Source organism: Parus major, chromosome 5, assembly GCF_001522545.3.
Source record: "Parus major isolate Abel chromosome 5, Parus_major1.1, whole genome shotgun sequence".
NCBI classification, from domain to species: Eukaryota; Metazoa; Chordata; class Aves; order Passeriformes; family Paridae; genus Parus; species Parus major.
In genome coordinates this window covers 30,080,858-30,101,607 of record NC_031774.1, presented here as the reverse complement: position 1 = coordinate 30,101,607, position 20,750 = coordinate 30,080,858, and the positions used below count along the sequence as shown (strand labels likewise).

Here is a 20,750-nt window from a genome sequence, read left to right as displayed (position 1 = left end):
GCCCTCATCACTTACAGAACTGTCTGCTTGACTTCTCTGGAATGAGATGGGGTAGTGGGAGTGCACTGTCAATGTAACCCATCTGATCTTACCTGGGCCTGCAGTACTATATGGCCTGCAGGTTTGGTCTCTTAACTCTTCTGGCCTCCAAAGGACACTGAGAAAATGGAACTACAAAAAAAAAAAAAAGGATGGTTACAACCTGGAGACATCTCTTTGTTTACTTGCAGGAAGAAGGAGATACCTTAAAGCCAACCAGTTTTCTGAGCACGTATTTATAGCTGAACGTATCAATATATGGATATATGTAGGTCTAACCAAAAGTTTTAAAGAGAGAACTGCTGCTGTTGTGTGGAAGACAGACTTTGCAGCCCATTCCAGTGATCTTGTCTGAGCCATGCCAAACTTGCATGCTAATTTATTGCATGCCTTCATGTAGCTTTTCTTGTCATGAGAATAAAAAAGGCAAGCCATATGCTTCGTGTTAACCCATAGCTTAAGTCACTTAATTCACACCACTTTTTGCTGGGTGGGTGTGAATCCAGTCTGACACAAGAAGGAGCTATAGCTGAGGTAAGTTAGGCCTTTACTTGTCAATTAAACAACTACTAAAGGAAAACTAAACAGGATGAGCATGGAAGATGGCCACACTTCACAGAGCAGAGAAGCCTGTGGGAAATTTGCTGTTCCCAGCCTCCCTGGAGATTCATCAGTGGACCATGGAAGCTTACCAACCAATGCACACCACTTCTAGAATCACTTGGTATTGGCCAAGTATTTGGCCTATTTTTGCATAGGTAATCTTTTAATTTCGTGCTATTGTAGAGAACACAATGTTTTCCTTCCACAACACAGTCTTCCCAGAGCCCATACAAATGCAGCACCTTAAGTTTTAAAGTGGTAATCTGCATCAAACTTGTATTCAACAGGTGTAGTAGGTTAACCAGTAGGTATTCAAAGCTATAATACAGATAAAGAGATAATGACTGAGATAAGTGTAGAAAGATCTGCATCTTAATGACAATAGTGCATTTTTTACTGATACTGCCATGATTTTTGCAGGGAAGTCCACAGTAATTGGTAGATTTTCAACATAAATTTGTTTTGGAAAGGACTGTTGAGATTGCAGAGGTAAGCATCTTCAAGTATCCACAAGGGGAATTCTAGCTCTTCTCACCTTTTCCAAAGAGAAAAAACAGGTGCACAAAGTTGTATGAATATTTAAGCAGAGTTACAACAAGAGGAAGAGAACTCATTTTAAAAAGTGCTTGGCAAGAAATCTTAAAGATAAAATCTTCCACAGGAAATCCATAAAATTAGACAAGTATCATAGAGAAATTTGGATTTTCAAATTCAAACAAATTCCAGGAAGCCCAGACATCATTTGTCTTTCATCCTTCGCCTACTTACAAAGTGAAGAACTCCTAGCCTAGGCAAAACATAAAAAGCTAAACTGAGGGCTGCTTAGACTCTGTGTCCTTGTCCCTTGATGGCTCTGCTCACAAAATGTGTATGGAGAGACCATTTTAGTGTTATTGTAAAATTAGGGTAGAATGCCTCGGGCAATGCCCTTCCCACCAAAACTATGCATACCAAATACACAAAGCAAACAATAAGAAAACAATGGCACAGATCAGCATTTCCACAAGAAAACAGCAGATTTTTAAGGGGAAAAACGTTCTGAATACAGAATACCTGCCTACAAAGCAAAATTGTTCATGCATTTTAACACTCTGCAAGTTGCTGCACACTCCAGAATATTCCAGTTTACTGGGGGTTTTTTTAAGCATAAGAGGTATTGCAGAGTCAACTGCAAGTAGTGAACTATTTCACATAGACATAAATGACAGGGAGCCTTTTATTCCAACTACTGCTTCTGGATTCTAGCCAACCCCTCAATGAAACGTATAATTGGATAAATGTAGGTTATGGCATTAGTAGTATTCAAGTGCCTCTATTCTATTTGAAAAGGAAACAGTTTTTCTGACCTTTAAATCTCACTACAAATAAAGGAGCAATTATTTCTCAATAAGTGCATCTGTTGAAAACTAAATTAAATTAAAGAAAAAATCAATTACTATTTTTCCTAGCTTTCATAAACCCTCCTAACTTGTCAGCTTCCTGAGGATCTGCCAAACCACCTTGCCTTGTGTCTATCCTTCACACTGTGAGAGTCCCAGAGGTGAGGCTCTCTCTTCGTAACTGGGGGAGGAAACACACTTGGAAGTGTAAGCTCTGGCAATTTTTTCATGTAAAAATCAAGACAGAGGAGATCTTTTCCAAAGCTGTGCTTAGAAAGCCTTTTTAAGAAGCATAACAAAAAGGTGCATTCTCATATTATTTGCTGAAATTTTATCCAGCAAGTAGGGAGTTCTAATAAAATATTAAAATTCTTGTAGTTACTGAAATCACAGAAACTGAGCTGCAAACAACTGCCTCTCACTTTATCCATCCCTGACAGGGAGGTAAAAAAGCACCCTTTCCAGTACATGAATTTCCTGGCATACTTTTTCACATTTCTAGACTAGTCCTTGTTACTCTGATGACATGTTTAAGCAGCTCTTTCCTTGCTGATCTATGCAGCAGATAATTTTTGCACAGCCTGTTTTCACTCTGCGCTCAGCATGCCCACTGGCTCTGCAGGAGTTCTGCTCGGGAAGTGAGAAGGAAAGCATGCACTACAGATCCACTAAGCAGACACCAGCCCACGTCTGTCTCAGAAAAAGGCATTAGGCTGAGGATTTTTGTGGGGTGTTTTCCTCTTTTCATTTTTTTTTTATGATGAAACAAAGTTTTTTCACCCCTTGGTAGAACTACTTTAATTTAAACTTGAATTCTGGACATACAGTAATAATTCCACTCATTTCATTGTTGTCTAGATTCAATAAACTTTTTAACTTTTTTTTTTTAATCAGGATATTTAGTTTGTCACTTCTTTTTGAAATTAAAATCCCTCAACCACTCTAAGTCTGCACAATAAATGCAAAGCTGGAGTGAACTTCTGACACCATTACAGTACACTGAAATCAATTCTGTAATCCTTTAAAATGTCTCACTCAAATGTATAGTATATTTTCTATATTATATATCCAATTAATACATACAATTGTATTCAATACATACATACAATTTATGTATGCATATATATACACACACATATATAATGTTCATGAAAATGATTGAACCACCCTAATTTTCCACTTTCAGAGGAAAACAATCTGCAGTTTTTCACTTTAAGGGCAAACCATGGCAGCATTGAAACGTACCCACTGGAGAAAATCAGTATCAACAGCTGAGTACTGGCCACCACAAACACCAGCACCGTGTGTGTGTGACACTGAGGGGTCTCAGTGACAAAGACAGAATGATTTGGTCATGTATTGCTCAGCAATTAGACACAAGCACATCAGAATCTTTTCTTCATGGCTATGTTTCTTTCTCCAATATTAAAAACAAAGCAGCTATCGCTGCTGTAAAATCACTGTGTGAAAAAAGACAAGGAGAACAAACAGCATAGATTTACATGCACTCATGAAACTTCTTGTTCCTCAAACATCTCAAAGCCCAAAAATCAGAAGGATAATTTTAAAAATGTCTGTGCTCTGCTATTAAAGGAGCTACAGAAGACAATAAAGAAGTTATCAGAATCTTTTGCCAAATACGACTTACATGGAATGAATTTATATATTTCAAAAAACCTGTTTCCAAATCCCAAGTTAGGCTGCAAAAAAAAAGAATTTAAACATCTTAATCATCACTGCTGCATCACTCCCCTGAGGAGAAGCTGCCACATTCCAGTGCAGCTGGAATTCAAATGGTGGCCCCAACTGAGGGGTTATTGCAGGTCACAACACAGAGTCACTGGAAAAACACAGAAAAACCCATGAATCCTCCTGGGCTCAACTTTCTTTTTACCCTGGTATTGGCAATGTTTTAGCAAATGACCTTGTCACTATATTTTATATAATATCTGTTATTGTCCACCTCTAACCAGTACCATATTTTTCCAAATAATTTTATATCTAACAGTTTTACTTAAAACTGAGAATAAAAAAACAAAGGAGGGCTTGAATTGATATTTCACCTGTAACATCAAGCAAGAAATAAAATATTCCCAAACAACCTATTGTTTAATATAATGCAGTAGAAACCAAGTACAAATAAACATTAGGTCACTAATTTTTTACAGTCTCTGAGCTTTGGGTGTTGACCCAACACACCTCTGGAATAGCAAGCCATGAGTGCTAGGTCCCAGTGGTTTGCAGTGACCACAACTGGTGCAGGGTGCTCAGCACTCCTCAAGACTAAAAGTTAAGTTACAGACCTCCTGCTGGAATATACTTTTCAAGTCGATAGCCACCCAAACTTACCTGCTTATCCCTGAAATGCCAGATGCAAATAAAAAGTTGTGTGGCTTCAGGAATGTTGTAAGTCTGTTAGCAACAGCAACCCTTCCTTGAGGGTGCTAGCAAAAGCTGTTTTACAGCAGTGAGAGATTCAAGAAAATAAAACAAGAAAAATAAGAATTACTTAGTATTTTTCTTAATTTTCTCTAGATATTATACATATAATCTTTAAACATAATTTAGATTTCTTCAAAAACTGCCCAAGCACTTGAAACACTGTTTTTGAGAAGGTCTCTACAGAACACAAGTTCCATGTGAAAATAACTGGACTGTGGAAAGATTAGAGCCAGCAGACTGTCCTGAATGAATATCATACAGGCACAGAAAATACTCTTAAAAATGCTTGTCAGTATTTCTTCAATTATATTTATGCTAACAAAACTATGACACAGGCTTAATATTTTTACAGTAAGAAAAATATGTAGGTGAGATTTGAAAAGTTCCATGGATTTGCTTACAGCAATCCTACACAGAACACCCACTGTCTAAAGGTTTGTTACTCCTGTGTACTGAAGAACAAGTAAAAATATCAGAAAGTCAAAAAAGAAATAGCAATTTCTTGTTGCAGATACAATGTCCCATTCATATTTTTAACTAAAAGCAAGTTGATTAGATTCTGATCTCTGTTATATCCACACAGTTGCAATTTCTCCAGAAGTGTGCCTCCACTCCTGACAACTCAGTAAATTAGATTAAAATTTGGGCCAATATGCACACTAATTTAAACATTCATATTAGATCAAGTAAACCCTATGTAATAACAGCCCATGTATAGTTAATACTCTCTCTATACATCTTTTCTTGGTGAATGTTGAACGACTATAGGTATAGGATCCAAGAAATAATTTGTCCTTTTAGGTTAAGTCACATGAGAGCTTGTAAATGGGATAAATCTGTTGAACCTTCTTCGCTAGAGTATCTCTCCCCACTTAAAAAAAGTTTTTAAAAAGAACCATGTTTTTTTAATAATGTTTTCTTATTCTGATATTGCAGCACATGAAATGGAAAACTGACCATCAGCTGAGTAAATAAGGCAAAAATCAGGAAGAAATACTAGTTAAAGACTAGACAATCAAAAGCCTGTAATGAATTGTTACTATTCTCTCAAACCCAAACCAGCTGCATTACCCTCCCCCCATCACTACAAGGTTTCACAATCTAGTAGCTGCTAGGAAAACTTCTGAATGCCTCCACTTTTACTCCCACCAAGCCTTCACCAGGGGCTGCCATCCTTCCTCATTTAATTACATTTCTTAACTGGAAGACACAAATGTTTGCCGTGTGGTTGTTGTTTTCCCAGACAAGGATCAGGCAGACCTGAGCAGACAGGTGCTGATGTTCTGATCCAGCAGAGCACTTGTGCAATTCAAGCCCTCAACCAAACCTGGTCCAGCCAAGAGACAGCCCCAGGCAAAACACTGAGTAATGGATGCTTCATTGAGTCAGGACTGTCAGACAGGCTGCAAGCTCCAGCAAACTGCAGTGAGGTAATAGAAGACACAATTTAGCTAACTTCACGAAAAAGCCAGTCTGTGTGTGTGTGTGTGTGTGTGTGTGTGTGAAGAAAAATGAAATTATTATATATATTGTACACCCTCTCTAATAAAGCCTCGTCAGTAAATATTAAACTTTTCAAATTTAGTTGGTTTTTTCATTGTTTTTTTTTTTTTACAGATCAAGACAAGCATGTCTTACCAGACACAAAGCTACACAATATCTGTGTACATTTCTTTATTAGGCAGAACACATCCAGGAAATTTAATGAAATGCAAGAGTTTATTTTGAAATCAAACTGCAAAAATATATGACAATGGCAATAATAATTATCTCTAAAGAAAAAATCAACTCATGGAAATTTTCAATTATGATAATTTATTCCCATCAGGTTGCTTTATATGATACTGTAATAACACATTTATATCAGTGTAATAGCACTGATAGAGGTTTAGCTACACTTTTGGAACACAGTTGTGCAGAGAAGCATATTGTCACTCTCCCCTCAAATTTCAACGTTCATATGATCTGAAAAAAAAGAAAATAAAAAGGTGCTAAGCTGCTGCAAGCACAACATTATTTGTAAGAGAAAAATGCAAGAACAGTTGTGATATAACTTCAACTTAAACCTTAATATAGCCCCTTAAAATAGAGCTGGAAATAATTATTTACTGGCTCATACAAGTATGAGAAATAACAGCCTTTTCATTTCTGCATGTGGGCAAGTCTGGATTCTGTTAACCTCAGTAAACACCATCTATGTTTACATACATACGAGCTGGGTATAGGTTAGTGCTTCTTTCAAGAAACAGACATTATTTATCTTTGAAGGCACACGAGCATTTCCTTCAATATATACACATATATGCGTTATGCTAATAACTATGCTTTCCTTAAAATAGATATATCTATAATTTAATGTATTACAGTAAATCTGTATCACAGACTACAGTACCATAAAGAATGGAAAACTGAAATTGTGGTAAAGTAGTTTCACACTATTTTATTTGCTTAACCAGTACTACAAAGAATTTAAACCATATGTAGACCGGGCAAGAAAATCAAACTACTTGCAGAAGATTATGCATACATATTTAAATGTCCTTTACAATTAAGACAATAACAAAACTCAGCTATGTAAATATCTCTTACAAATGACAATAACACCTGACACTTCTCATACCTTCATCTCTAGATGTATTTGCCTTAAACTGGATTGCACTGAGATCTCCATTTCCCAATACAATTAGCACATTTAATCATGTCTGAACTAACGAGGAAATTATCTACAGAATATGTTAAGCAAGTTTACAAATTTGATAAATAACACACCCTTTGGCCTATGTCCAGGACTAATTGCTTCAGACAGAACTGAGTCACCTTTGTAGGAAACAAATTAATTAGGCTCCTTAGTAAAAAATGAAAAATAATCAGGGACTGAAAATTCAGAATATTTCTCCTCTCAAAGGAAGAACTGGTAAGCAAAAACATCATAAAACCGAGATGCTTATTAACCATGCAGATTTGAGTTCTACGTGATTAAACATTACTCATCATCTGTTTCAGTCGCTGTTGAAAACAGATAATCGAAATACCCTATTACATTACTCTGACACACATGATTTGACTCAAAGATATTTAAATTATTACGAGATAACTGTTAACCCATTCACCTTGTAGACTTCTACAATGAGATGTCCCATATGGAAATTCACTTAATAGTAAAAATCTCCTTCCTCTCTTGTGCAGTAAAATTACCTCACAGTGATTCTATCTACAGTTACCTGCTCACTTCAGTACCCAGTGGTCACAGTGCTTTCCTTGATCTAACACATCCCCTCTTAAAACCAACTCATAATGGGAGGTGGAAGGTGGGGCTGAGTCACGCTTGACTCTGGCCGTGCTACATCTGTTTGGGCTAAAGGAGAATTTTAACTCAAGTGAAGGCAGCAAGTTACTGAGTTTTTCTCACTGTTGGCTGCCAAAGAAGCTTGGTGGTGTAGCATGTAATCATGTTACTCCTGCAGGAGATCAGGTTGCCCCTGGCAGAGGTGATCTCTGTGGTGCTCCCCATGACCACCAGTGCCACCCTGCTCTCCTCTGGGCAGACCACTGCCTTCCCTCACTCTGCTCCTCTGATGCCTGCATCTACATGAAGAGCAAAGGCAGCTTGGGAAGGTAGCTGATAAGTAACCTAACAAAAAATACAAAAGAAGCACCAAAATCACCCAACCTTTTCTACAAGTACTATTTCTATTTTCATCACGTAGACGATACTGCTTAAATCTCATAAGGGGAAAACAGTGCAGGCAAGTGCGGATATCAGCTTTGTCTGGCAGTGTAAAAACAGCAATAACAAGACTTCCTGCATTCTGACAGGCAGAATTGCCTTGAAAAAATATAAACATTCCTCTCACTGTAGAAAGATTAACTACAAGCAAAGAAAGCGTTGTGATCATAATTACAAAATTATAACATAACAGAGGGATACTAGGATGTTCTTTTAAATTACTGATGCATGTGAAAAAAACAGTTTCTCTAAATCCAGAACAGATTTCCAGCATAACAAAGATCAATTGACAAACATAGCAAAATGTATTGATTTCTAATAAGATTAGATTGTAGCACTATAACTACAAACTTCATACTGTCATAACTTTTATGAAAAAAATGAAAAGTTTACCTGCCTAAAATCTGGCTTATTTGATCAGCTGGCCTCTCAGGAAGAGAACTAGTCTTAGGTTCAAAATCTAAATACAGATATAGATTTAGATTGCAATATCACTATGTAATTACATATACATAAAGAACATAAAAACAAGAGACATTTCCACAATATTTTTATAATACCAGTGAAAAAATTTAATTTTACCTAATTAAAAACTTTCATGAAACACCTGGATTTTCATCTGAATTTTTGTACCAACTATTGTGAGAATATTTGCTCTCCACAGAACAGTGACCATGATTTTCTACTACCAAAAAGTAATCCATATGCATTTTCAACACTATTTTCCAGCTGACAGAATTAATCAACATCAATGATATATTTCATAAACCTCCTAGTCAATTATTTCAGAGTGAGAATTTTAATAAACATTCTGTTATTTTGTGTGTATTTCTTTTGGCACAGTTTCATGTCTTCTAAAAGATCATTCTTGTCCCACCATAATAATCAGTGTGTATTGGTGCATACCTTTGGTGAGAACCTGCTTAGGTTTTTCATTATAATCAAAAGCCTATTCTAAAGGGTTGTTAAGAGTCTCACCTCCTTTGGTTTGCAGTGGTATGCTGAGAATGTCAGCCTCTGTGGATGGCTCATTGTTCATGCTGATGCAATATAATGGTTCACCCAAGAAAGAAGGTTTCTTCAATCTTTTTGTGTTGAGTGCTCTTGACATAAAGTAACCCTCAGTAATACTCTTATCTTCCATCTTCTGTAAACCTTCTAGGTCATCAGGTTCCTCTGTTTGGGCCAGTGAATCCTTTGATAAGTGACTACCAGCCAATGCTTTGCTGATATAGTAGCCAGGGATTTTGCTCTCTGCATTAACACATAAGCTTTTGTCTTCAAGTCCAGCCTTTTCCTGAGCCATTAACATCCCTACAATATGGTCTTCAACTAACATTTTGGAAAGACTAGATGTGGAGTGAAGAGTGGAGTCTTGACTTGTGTAACAGGGGGGACTTAATCCAAAAGAAAGAGATTCCTGAGACTGTGGCATGGTAACGTTACTTATTGTTCTCTGAGGCTGCATACATTCTTCCAGAAGGGTCTTAATCTGCTCTTCAGAGAGGCTCATTTGTTCTTCAGTCTGAAAAAAAAAAAAAGGCGAGAATTTCTTCTGTCAAAATATAATTAATGAAAAGCAGTGCCATAAAACAGCTTGAGAGACACACTGGCAGAATCCTTGAACAAATATCAATGTTTTTCAAGTCAAACTGAATTTAAATGTACATTTCCATAATCACAAAATTTATGCAGCATCCTCACTAGGTTCTAGATAGATTCTGTAATGAAAGTTAGGAAAGAAGTTCGATGTCCACAAGGCACTGAGAGGTCTATGATTTTGCATAGTCTTCCATGAGATCTGACTGGTTTTTATTAGCAGAGCATGTACTTTTCATAGTTCTTGGTTTGCTGTGAACACATACATACACACACACACACGCACATACAGACTCTTTAAGGTTTTAGTTATTGAAAGCAAAATAGCACGTGGCTAGAAGACTTGGGGCAATGCAGCTGGGGTTAGAAATGGTTTTGGACAGCACCAGCCGACAAAGCCTGTCACATACTGAAATATTACTGGCCTCTCAGGTAGAAATGCCACATAGTCTCTCTCTCAGCCATGGGACACAAAGCACATCAGTTACCTACCATGGCAAGCAGTACCCATGGCATGTGACAGAAGAAAGCTCCATGGCTTCTGCAGGACAGCTCTAGTGCTTCCTTCAAGCTGTCACTGCTTGCATAGCTCGCAGATACATCTTTTCAGTTAATTTCTTATTCAGAGACTGACACACTCCCGTAATTTTTATCACACAGGTCTCCTTTATTGGACATTTCTTAAAATTTGATATTAAAGATAATGACTGATATTAGCTGGTTATGGTGAAGAATAGCAAATGATATTTTGCTTAAGGAGGCTAGCAATAGGGAGTTACTTCCAGCATTTACAATCCTTAATGCTCCTGAAAATAGAGTAGCACAATATTTTCTGACAATTTAAAGATTACAGTAAAAAGAACAAGACTGTTTTTAGATATGTGTAATACATTTGCCCATGAAATAGGAGATATATTAAAAATGTTGGAAATGCTATGCAACATTTAATAGAGAAAAATGCTTTCTACAATCAGAATCTCAGTTTTACCCAACCTCCAAGAGACAAAGGATCAGCTGACATACTAATGAACCTTTAGGCTACAGAGATTTATATAAAACAAAAATTTTATCCATTGTGCAATGACTTCTATGCAGAATCTACTTTACATTGTGCTAGAGGATGGAGTTACTGTCATTTCAGAGGAGAGATCAGTATCAGATGTTTAGCTGATATTTTTTTCCCTGAGGGTTTCTGATCCAACTACAGGAGTCATACTATTCTGTTTGATATATATGACATAGCCAAGATACCACAGGGTGTATGGATTACACCTGAAAACTGATTATTCATGTTCATCAATGGGGACAGTTTTCAGTCAGGAAAGAAGGAATATTTCTTAAAAAAACTTACGGCTATTAAAAATTACAAGGTGACACTAAAAAGTGGACAAGAATGACATTTTAAGTTACCTTCAGTCATCATTCTGTACTTATATTGTCAAACATTAATTATAGCTAATAATCACTGCTACAGACCAAATATTGTACAGTTCAGGCACTAACTGATGTGCATAAACTCAGCTCTATAGAGTTATTTAACCCACTAGTCTTTTCCTGCAGAATCAATTTATTTCCCAAAAATACTCCAAGTTTCTTTCTTACACATAAAACAGAAGACAACTGCATTAAAGAAATCAACGTGTTGAGGGCTTTAAAACATGGAAAAAGAAAGAAAAGGAAAAGAGCATCGACAGACTATCATTATGGGTAGAGATCTTTATTTAGATAAACAAAAATTGGCTAATTTTATTGAGATTCAAGTAACCTTGGTATCAATCTATTTATTTTTGATAATATTAACTGCAACCAAACCACAAGCTTAAGTGGAACATAGAAAACATGTAAAATATTACATCTTCAAACTTTAGTTAGTCTTCTAAATTTTAATCCTAGTGCAGAAAGAACTCACTGATGAAAAGTAAATCAAAAATAACTTGAATAAACAATTAGCAGCAAAACATTATGACGAATCAAAAATGAAACATGAAATTTTTCAAGTTTTCACTTCTAATCTACTAGCCCATGCTGAAACCCTTCAATTTCTTGAAAAAGTATTTTAATTTGCAGGATACCTTTTGTTTCAAACCAGTGATTATCAGCATGGACTCACTGTAAGAAATAAGATGAATTCACACAGGAAGAGCATAACATAAGAGAGCACTACTGGAAGCACAGCTGCATTGAGAGTATATCCAAAGAGCAGATTATACTGTGTAAACACAACTACATTTCTATCAGAAGATTCTCACATCTGGAAACCCACATGGATTCTCACATGGTTTTGAGTGTGTGGTGCTATACTAACATATTTCAAAGCTCTTGGCCAAGATAATTTGGAGCTAATTTTATGTTAATGACAGGGCAATTCACTCACTGCAGAAAGGAATTATGTATATGAAGCAAATGAATGATCAGTACAAAATTTACATTGTGAGGAAGAACATCTTGTCCTGCCTTCCTTTGCTCCTTTTATTTTCGCTATCTGCAGACCATTTTCCCTCATCACATTTTTTTTTTTTTCTTCTTTTTCTTTTTTTCTTTCAGGAAAATCATATGGCTTGTACTCATAGATTACCTTGATTATTACCAGAGGGGTAAGTGTAAGATTAGAGCCTAAGGCATATGGGGAAGGAAATGAATATAACAACTATAGAGTTAAAAATTTTGGGAATTAGTGGGCTTGTTCTTCTCCAGAGTGGCAGGCCTGCAGCCAAAGCAGACAGTGTAAAACATTTCTTTGTTCCTTCTTTTTTCTTTCTCTCTCTCTCTCTCCCTTTGGTTTTTTTGTTAGACTTGCATGTAAAGATAAAGAAAGTATTTAATAAACATCTCCAAAAATTACATTTTAAAATACTAAAGGCGCACTATTATTTTCTTTTGCCAAACTCATGACATGACTATAGGCTTAAGGAAAAATACACAGTGAAGGAGAAGATAAATAGCCATCAGTCATCCACTCAGCAGCCAGGAATTTACATTGAAATGAAAGCAGAAAGGCTGCTGTTAAAATCAGGAAACCGAGTTTAAGGAAACACCGTAGGGAAAGACATCTCAAAGAAAAACGTCTGTGCATTTGCAATCAAATGAGCATTTGAACTCATGGAATTGCATAATACAACAACTGTATTAGGAGTCTGCAGAGTATATATTTGCACACATCAGAAGCAATCCAGTCACAACCAACTGTAATAGTTCAGAGTCATGACTTGGAATCAGTAACGCAGTCTTAGGGAGACACTGGATTCAACATCTCCCAAGCTTTCATTCCCCTCGTTGTAAATAATTTACAGCTCCTATCCAGAATAAATACTTCTAGACATTTCTTTAAAAATACAAGGACATAAAGTGAGTGTCATTCAAAACGCAGAAAAAGCCCACTAGACAAGGGAAAATTAGGTATCAGGTCTGGTTCCCATTAAAAACTAGAAAACCTTTTAATTGTTCTGGCTAATTTTTAATAGGACACTGAGTCCTATTCATTTCCTAGGCTTTTTTATCGTTAATGATCCAAAAAACTAATTCCTAGCCAGGAGTTTAGGAGCCTGCTAATGACCTTAACTGTTTACGTGTGGTTAGCTTTTCACACACTTGTGGCCCTCCTCTGACTGAAGATTTCTTGTTCCTTGCTGAATTCCTCCCTGACAGGAGTCTATAGAGAAAACCTTACTGCATGTGGTAGGAATGCAAACTTGTGCTTTGCTGTGGACAGCCCTGCTGTGACTACAAGTTTTCAAGTTCAAATCTTTAGACTTTCTTTCTACACCTATACAGTAACAAAAACAGACTAACACTGAAAGCCCTTATCAGATTTTACCATGGGGAGAAAGCTAACATGTCAGGATTATTTCTAATTATAGTAAATAATCATAAAATGACACGTAGCAAATGAGTAAGTACTACAAAGTCAGGATATTTAAGGACTATGCAGCTGGCACATCTATAAACATGGAAATTTTGTTCCTTAAAGTGCTGCAATCAATAGTTCTCGTGATACTTTATTTGTTTGAAATAATTGACTTTGATGCTTAATTTGCTGACATTTTTACTGGCATGTGAGACTGCAACAGTCAATTCTAGAGGTAGCTACTTTCTTCCTGATAAAACTACTCCATTTTAACAGAATGCTGATCTATTGAGACAAAGTTCAGATTTTTGACAGATCATCCCAGGGTAGTTTTGTAAGTTTTAGTTATTTCATATTTTTTTGACAGTTTCTCAAACAGCTGCATTCTGCTTTGAAAAAGCAACCCTCGCCTTCTATCTCCACATAACTCAATGTGCACCATGAACTCCAAGGTCTCACCTTTCTGCATCACACCCAAGCATCATGCACTTGTCTGTGAACAGTACCAGCCAGGGCAACTGTGAAATATCATTAATATGCTGCATACAAACCACACACATCATCTCACTGTAGAACAGTTTCTTACAGTTTCCAGAAATGTTGAAAGCCCAGAGTTCTTTTGCACCACAGAAGTCAGTTTGGTATCAATAACTTGTAAACTGATTTAAATTGATGTACTATGTCCATTGTGGATTGAGCCCAGCAGGTACCTAAGGACCACTCAGATGCTTGTTTGCTCCCCACCCCCTCACCCCAGTGGGAAAGAGGAAAGGAAGAGCAAAAAGAGTAAAGGAAAGTAAGAGTAAAAGCAATAAAACTTGTGGATCAAGATAAAAATTGTTTAATAAGCAAAGAGAGAGAAAGATTACAAAACAAGCAATGCAAAGGCAATCACCCAGTGTCTCCCATGGGTAGACCAACACCCAGCCAATTCTGAGCAAAAAATGATTAACTTTGTAGAACCCACTCTTTTCTCTTTTTATTACTGTGCACAAGGTTATATGCATTGGTATGGAGTATCTGTTTGGTTAATTTGGGTCATCTGTCTGGATCCCAGCACGCTGCACATCCCCAATCTACTCCCTAGGAGGGCAAAGTGAGAACCAGAGCAGGCCCTGACACTGTGCAAATGCTGTTCAGCAACAGCTAAAACACAGGTGAGTTATAGTCACTTTTTGGTCACAAATCCAAAACACAGCACCCTACAGACTGCTATGAAATCATTAACATCCCAGCCAAACCCAGTACAGGGACCCACACATCTGCTTTCACAAAGAAATTAAGTGTTCAGCATGTCATTTTACTGCTTCTAGTGGCTGCTTGTTGCTTGTGCTTACAAACCCTGTGTTAAGAGAAAAAGCTTAATGAAGGCAAAAGAAAAAAGGTAATCTTTCCTCTTATGGCTGCTTCAGAAGGGTTAGTTCAGAATGCAATGACAGAAAATATTAAAGGGAGTAGACGAGAAACATGCTCACAACTCAATGAGCGTATTTTTGGAGAGGCCCGTAATTTGATTTGGATTTGACAGTGTTAAAAATTGAGACTGAAAGCTAAATAATGGATTCAGAAATTAAGAGCTCCTTACAATCATGATTTACCATCTGGTGGTTCTGTGCTTATGTCTAGTGGGCTTCTCTAGTGCTTCAGCAATGACATATATCTTCAAGAATGAACAGGATTCCTAAGCCATAAAGAAAATCTCCTGCTTCTGTTTTTCCCTCCCTTTCCTTCTGTTAGTTAAATTTTCCCTTCTTTTATTTTTTCCACTGTTTCTGTTTGTGTAAGGGCAAAATGAAAAGGTCTACTAGTCAATTTTTGGTAGCTGCTGCTGTTAAGAGCCAAAACACAGAAACTACAGAAGTATCTTGGCAAAAAAACAGAAGCAGCAGACAAAAAGAGGGGGAGATTATTGGGCATCTGGTAACATCACTGTCTGAAAAGAAAATTCAATTTGTAACATTATGAGCCATCAGAATGTCAACATCAAAGTGATGATCAGTCTCATGGAATAATATAAAATCTCCACTAAAAAAACAATTTAAGAATTTTAGAAGAGAAAATAAACTTCATCAAGAAATTTAAAATTAAAAAACCTAGATTTTTAAAATTTTTTCCCCTTCTTTCTCTGACAAAGAGGTGTTTTAAAAGAAATTTTAAAGTGACATGAGTTTATACAATTTTGATCTTATTTAGAGTAGCAAAGTAGGTGAACACTGTGGAGACAAGACATAATAATTGCATCAGAGCTTTTTAAAGGTAGCCTATAGGTTTCCAGGTAAAACCAATTAAATCAGTTTTGCCTCCAAGAACTTGCCATAAACTTGTCATAAAATGCCTATTTTAGTCATCACGAAGAGGCGTAACACTTGTTTTAATTTTACCTCTCTCGAAAATATCAAGTCAATTGCTTGTGGCTTGAATGTGCCAATAAAGGAAAGGTGTGTTTCATCAGCTATGCCACACTCTGAAAACTTTAGAAAGAGAAAGCAACTGGTTGCTAGAGGCAACAGAAGTTGGAGGAGAAAAAAAGGAGGAAGATAGAAGATCTTTTGCAATGATTTACTTTTCTTTTGACACTACAGACACAAAGCTACATTGCTCACGGCTGTGGAGTTTACATGGTACTATATGAGGGTATAATTAAGAGGTTTGTAAGTGGGATGGCTGTAACTGGGAATTATTTCTTGGAAACCTATGGAAATAATTCCATCATTTTTAAAGACCCAGAAAGCCGTACTTCTGAATTGCTACATGTTGCACTTTTAACCCTAACTTTTAATATTACTTTCATTTAATGGTATCTTTTGATCTACAGGTTCCATTACATTTTCTAGAACTTACATATTAATGAGTTCTTACCCATGGGCACTAAAATCTAAATTTGTATGTCCTCACCAAGTTGTAAAAAAGTAACTTAAGGAAATAAACTGAAAATGTCAAATCAGGCAGCTTAAAGTAAAGAAAGCTTGAAGTTTCTACCATTTCTATCAAGCACATATTGTAATAAAAAAATGAGTATTTTTCAAGTAGTGGGAAATTACTCTGCCTCATCATTTTCCTCAACTGAGTATATATGACTTTGAAGCTCTATTTTCATTATCTGAACCAATAGGGTATTTTTAACCTTTAGACTGTAAGCACTATTGGATTCAACATAAACACTTAAAATATCAAATATAATTCATTAAAATATCTATTTCCATTAGCACGATGACTTTTTCTGTCATTTTGGAGTTAATATAACATAATACTTATGCATCAAAGTTATATTTCCCCTAAGTTCAAAACAGAGGATGTATAGTATATTTGACTTTTGTATATACTGGATAATAAAAATTTTCTTCAGTGAAGTTTCAACATTGTTACTCAGTTTTACTCCAGCTTCCATCATTAGCAGCAGGGCACAAATTTCAAGTAAGCAGGAATTAACAAAGGAAGCAATTTAAATCAACATCTTTAACAAAATATAGTAACTAAAATTCTAAATAAATATATATTAAATTGTGTAATTAAATGTGCATAAAATATATTTTCCTGGCTAAGGCAAAGAGGTACTGATTTGATGTAAACAGCTTGTTTAACTGGTATCTTACTAGTCACTAAACAATTAGAGTTGGGTGTTGCTTAGAGAAGATATTTTCAAAGTTTATGAATGTTAAAAGCTGCATAAATCATTATGTAAATCCTCCTTCATTTAAACACTATACTATGAGAAAAGCCTCTGATTTAAATCACTTTGAATTTGGAAATCCATCTACTCCAAGGTTGTCAACAGATGTTTTGCAATAATTTAGCTGTTCTAACTCCATATTAGTTCAAAATTTAGCTCTTCTAATCTACTGTGTTTGTAGTTAGAAAAAATCTAAGTATTTTTCCATATTTGAGTCACTGCAAAAATTTTCATTTCTAAAATCTTTCTCAACAAATGGTAGCTCCCTGTTTTTAGAGCACTTGATTTCATACAGTTTCAAGAGTTCTTATATTAGAAGCAAGCTGGTTTTAACTAAACACACTGACAGTGTGTGAAAACATAAGACACAAATTCCTGAACTGGTATTTAAAATCCATTACTCAGAATAAGACTCATTTTCTAGCCTCTATTGAAGAAGTAGAACTTCTGCAATCTAGACTATTTAGCATTCAAAACCAGTGTCCTAAACATCTCATTTTGTGTTTTTAACTGTTTGTTATTAAGCATTTAACAGATTTCATTCCATAGAAATCTCTTCCTTGAATATTAAGTTGTGGCTTTAATTTTCAGCAAAGCCAGTAGAGTAGACAAAAATGCCTTGATGTGGTTGCAGCTGTTTTCTGTTACAAAACCCTCTTCTTTTTTTTTATTTTTTTTGTCATATTGGCTTAATATTTTTTTCAGAAAAATAGTGTAGCATAATGGGATCACCCTCAAATACAGCATTTTTAAAACTGCAATGAACTATCCAGAGATTTTAAGAATGCTTACAGGTCTATAATATAGAGGAGGAACAGAAAATGTTCAAGAACATAAGTGTTCAAGGCCAGATTAGATGTGGCTCTGAGCAACCTGGTCTGTAATAGAAAGTGTCCCTAGCCACAGCAGGGCAGTTGGAACTAGGTGAGGTTCAACTCCCTTCCAGCCCAACCCATTCTATCCTTCTATAATTCTGTGAAAACAGAGAACCCACAAACACATGATCTAGGTGACTGACCCATGCAATTAAGAGTACTTAAGTCTTAGTAAACATGGAAGGGACCAGCCCAAGGAGCAGCAGGCCATAAAAATTCATCTAAAGTAACTACAGACAGAAGCTTCAGACCCGATTTTTCTGATGCTCTTTAGAGATACCTTTTAAAGTGACTCTGGTTGGCCTTGTGCATCAATTGTAACAGGCACCTCTAAATATTGACTTTTTCTAAATAAGATATTAATGTATATGGTAAGCCTGATCTGTAGGACATATTTTGAAAGTGTAAATATTCTCTTCTGATAGCAGAAGTATTATATGAAGGAGGTCTGCTGTATTCAGAATAAGAAGATACAGAAACCCACAGGGTTCTTCAGTGAAGTAATATAGGTAGGGCACAATCTCAGTTATTCAAGTTAAGGTAGATCACAGTCTCTTTTATGAATGTGGTTTTCTTACAGAGTTTTTGACATCCTCTCTTTGTTTCACATTCACATCACCTAAATCAAGAGCCTCAGCCAAGTGCTAACGTCAGCTGTAGTTCCCCAAGATCCTCACAGGCAGCAGAGAGACACCAGCACCAAGAACTGAAATTCAACCCAGCTAAAATTTAAAGACAGAACACTTATAATTTTGCTTACTAATTACTCTTTTAACATTGAAGCCTTTCTGACAACATATTTAAAAGGCTACTCAATAAAAAAAGAGAACGGGAGGCAGCAGAAATCAATATTAAGAAAGAAATTTGTCAAGTCACAGAAAAAGCAATAAAATATACTACTTTTCAGAAACTTGTTGTGAAGGAATATGTTGAGATATAGAATTGAAAATCTATTATCTATCTTTAAATTACAAGACCCATAATGTATCAAACTGGCTTAGCATTTCATTGTCTTTCTCCCACAAGCTTAATATAACAGCATGCACAGTATTGCCATGTATTGGTAAATGCAAGAATTCAAACACTGAGAGACAGCATCCTCTCCAAAAATATCAGGTCGAATACAGTTGAAACTACAACTTTTTCTTGTTTTGGTCTTTTAATTGTTACCGTTTTAAAGAAAGGCTTGGGTTTGTCTCTTTTTTTATAAGGAGCAAAGATTCTAGTGCAATTATGGCACTGCTAAAATCTAGAGCATTAACAGTACCAAAAATTAACAACAAATAACAACTTATAGGAATAAAAAAGAGAAGCTGTCAATCTTTGTAGCTGTGTGAATTGCAAATATGGAATCCTACCTCACAGTCTCAGGACAATGAAGTATCTTCTAAAAAAAGGGAAAAAATCAAGTTCCCATTCATTGCTTCTGAAATATTTCTGTAGTTTTCAATTCATGGCATGGATAATTACACTCATAAAGGAACATCCCATCTAAAATCTATGAAACTGTCATTGTCTTTAAGGGTCCCTGTACATAAGTATAGATAAATGAGTAAGGGTATGGATAGTTGTGCCACATGTCTGTCTCTGCTTGTGAGAGGCCAGAGAAAGAAAATTCTTTATCAGTTCTGTTTGGTGGGGCCTGTTGCCACAAGGCAAGTGCAAAGTTTCTACAGGGAACATCAGGTTGTAGCTGTGTTTGTCAGTGAGGGCATGTATTTTATGGAGCGCTGAAATAACATTTCTTAAAAAGAAAGAGAATAATATCAAGCTTTTTCTTTACTGAAGAATGGAAGGGTATTTGGAAATGAGGTAACTGCATCTGGCTCTTGTATTTCCATTCAAAAGGAAAACCCAAAAGCCTTTAGGAAGAATGTGATGAACAATATTGCCCCAGGCAAAACATTTTATTTGGAGTTTCATCCTTCCTGCACCCGTTCTTGATTTTGGATAGGGGGTGGGGCACAAAACCTTTCAGTAAGTACAAGAACAGGAGTTAAAGCTTGAAACATTCAAATATCTATTACCAGAAAATTCTCAGTTACCATTAAAAAACATGAGACTAAGATAATACAAATGCTAATCTATTGTTACTACTTGATGTTTGGCAGCTGTTTTTATGAAGACACATAAAGAAGCAAAATTATAACGTTATTTCTTTTTTTTTCTAACTACAAAAGGCACTGCACAGAAAGTCTAGTTGTTAAAGTAAACTTCAGATTCAATTATTTTTTAAAACACATTTTTTCCTCAGGTTTGTCTAACAAAGTAAATGTGTAACAGTACTAATGTCCACATTCCTGTTGGCATGAAAAGTTTCATATATTATTATAACCAAAACCCATGTATTTTATGTCTTTGACAAACTAGAAACAGCATAAAAATTTAAAAAACAGATAAGAGAGCAAGCCACTCTGTTTTTCTTCTGAGGCAACATGGGACAGCTAATTTCTGCAACTAACTTTATAATAGTTTTCAATACCCTAGCCCTTAGCAATAAAATCCACTTTCAGCATCTTCAGCTGTCCTTTTCCTCATGTCCTGTAGCACGGACAACATGTACATGTATTCC

General features: G+C 35.9%; 1 protein-coding gene across 3 annotated transcripts in view; it reads right to left on the bottom strand.

Moving 5' to 3' along the window:
• Positions 1 to 6,154: 6,154 nt before the first annotated feature.
• Positions 6,155 to 20,750, bottom strand: part of FSIP1 (fibrous sheath interacting protein 1) — a 66,241-nt gene continuing 51,645 nt past the window's right edge. For 2 of the 3 annotated variants that reach the window (XM_015629561.3, XM_033515336.1), the window contains exons 12-14: positions 9,169 to 9,715; positions 8,584 to 8,650; positions 6,155 to 6,428 (exon numbers count right to left, since the gene is read on the bottom strand). In XM_015629561.3, the coding sequence (XP_015485047.2) occupies positions 6,413 to 6,428; positions 8,584 to 8,650; positions 9,169 to 9,715 (630 nt within the window). In that variant the 3' untranslated portion in view covers positions 6,155 to 6,412. The remainder of the gene's footprint in view (positions 6,429 to 8,583; positions 8,651 to 9,168; positions 9,716 to 20,750) is intronic. The other variant, XM_019007128.2, reaches the window with a different exon arrangement.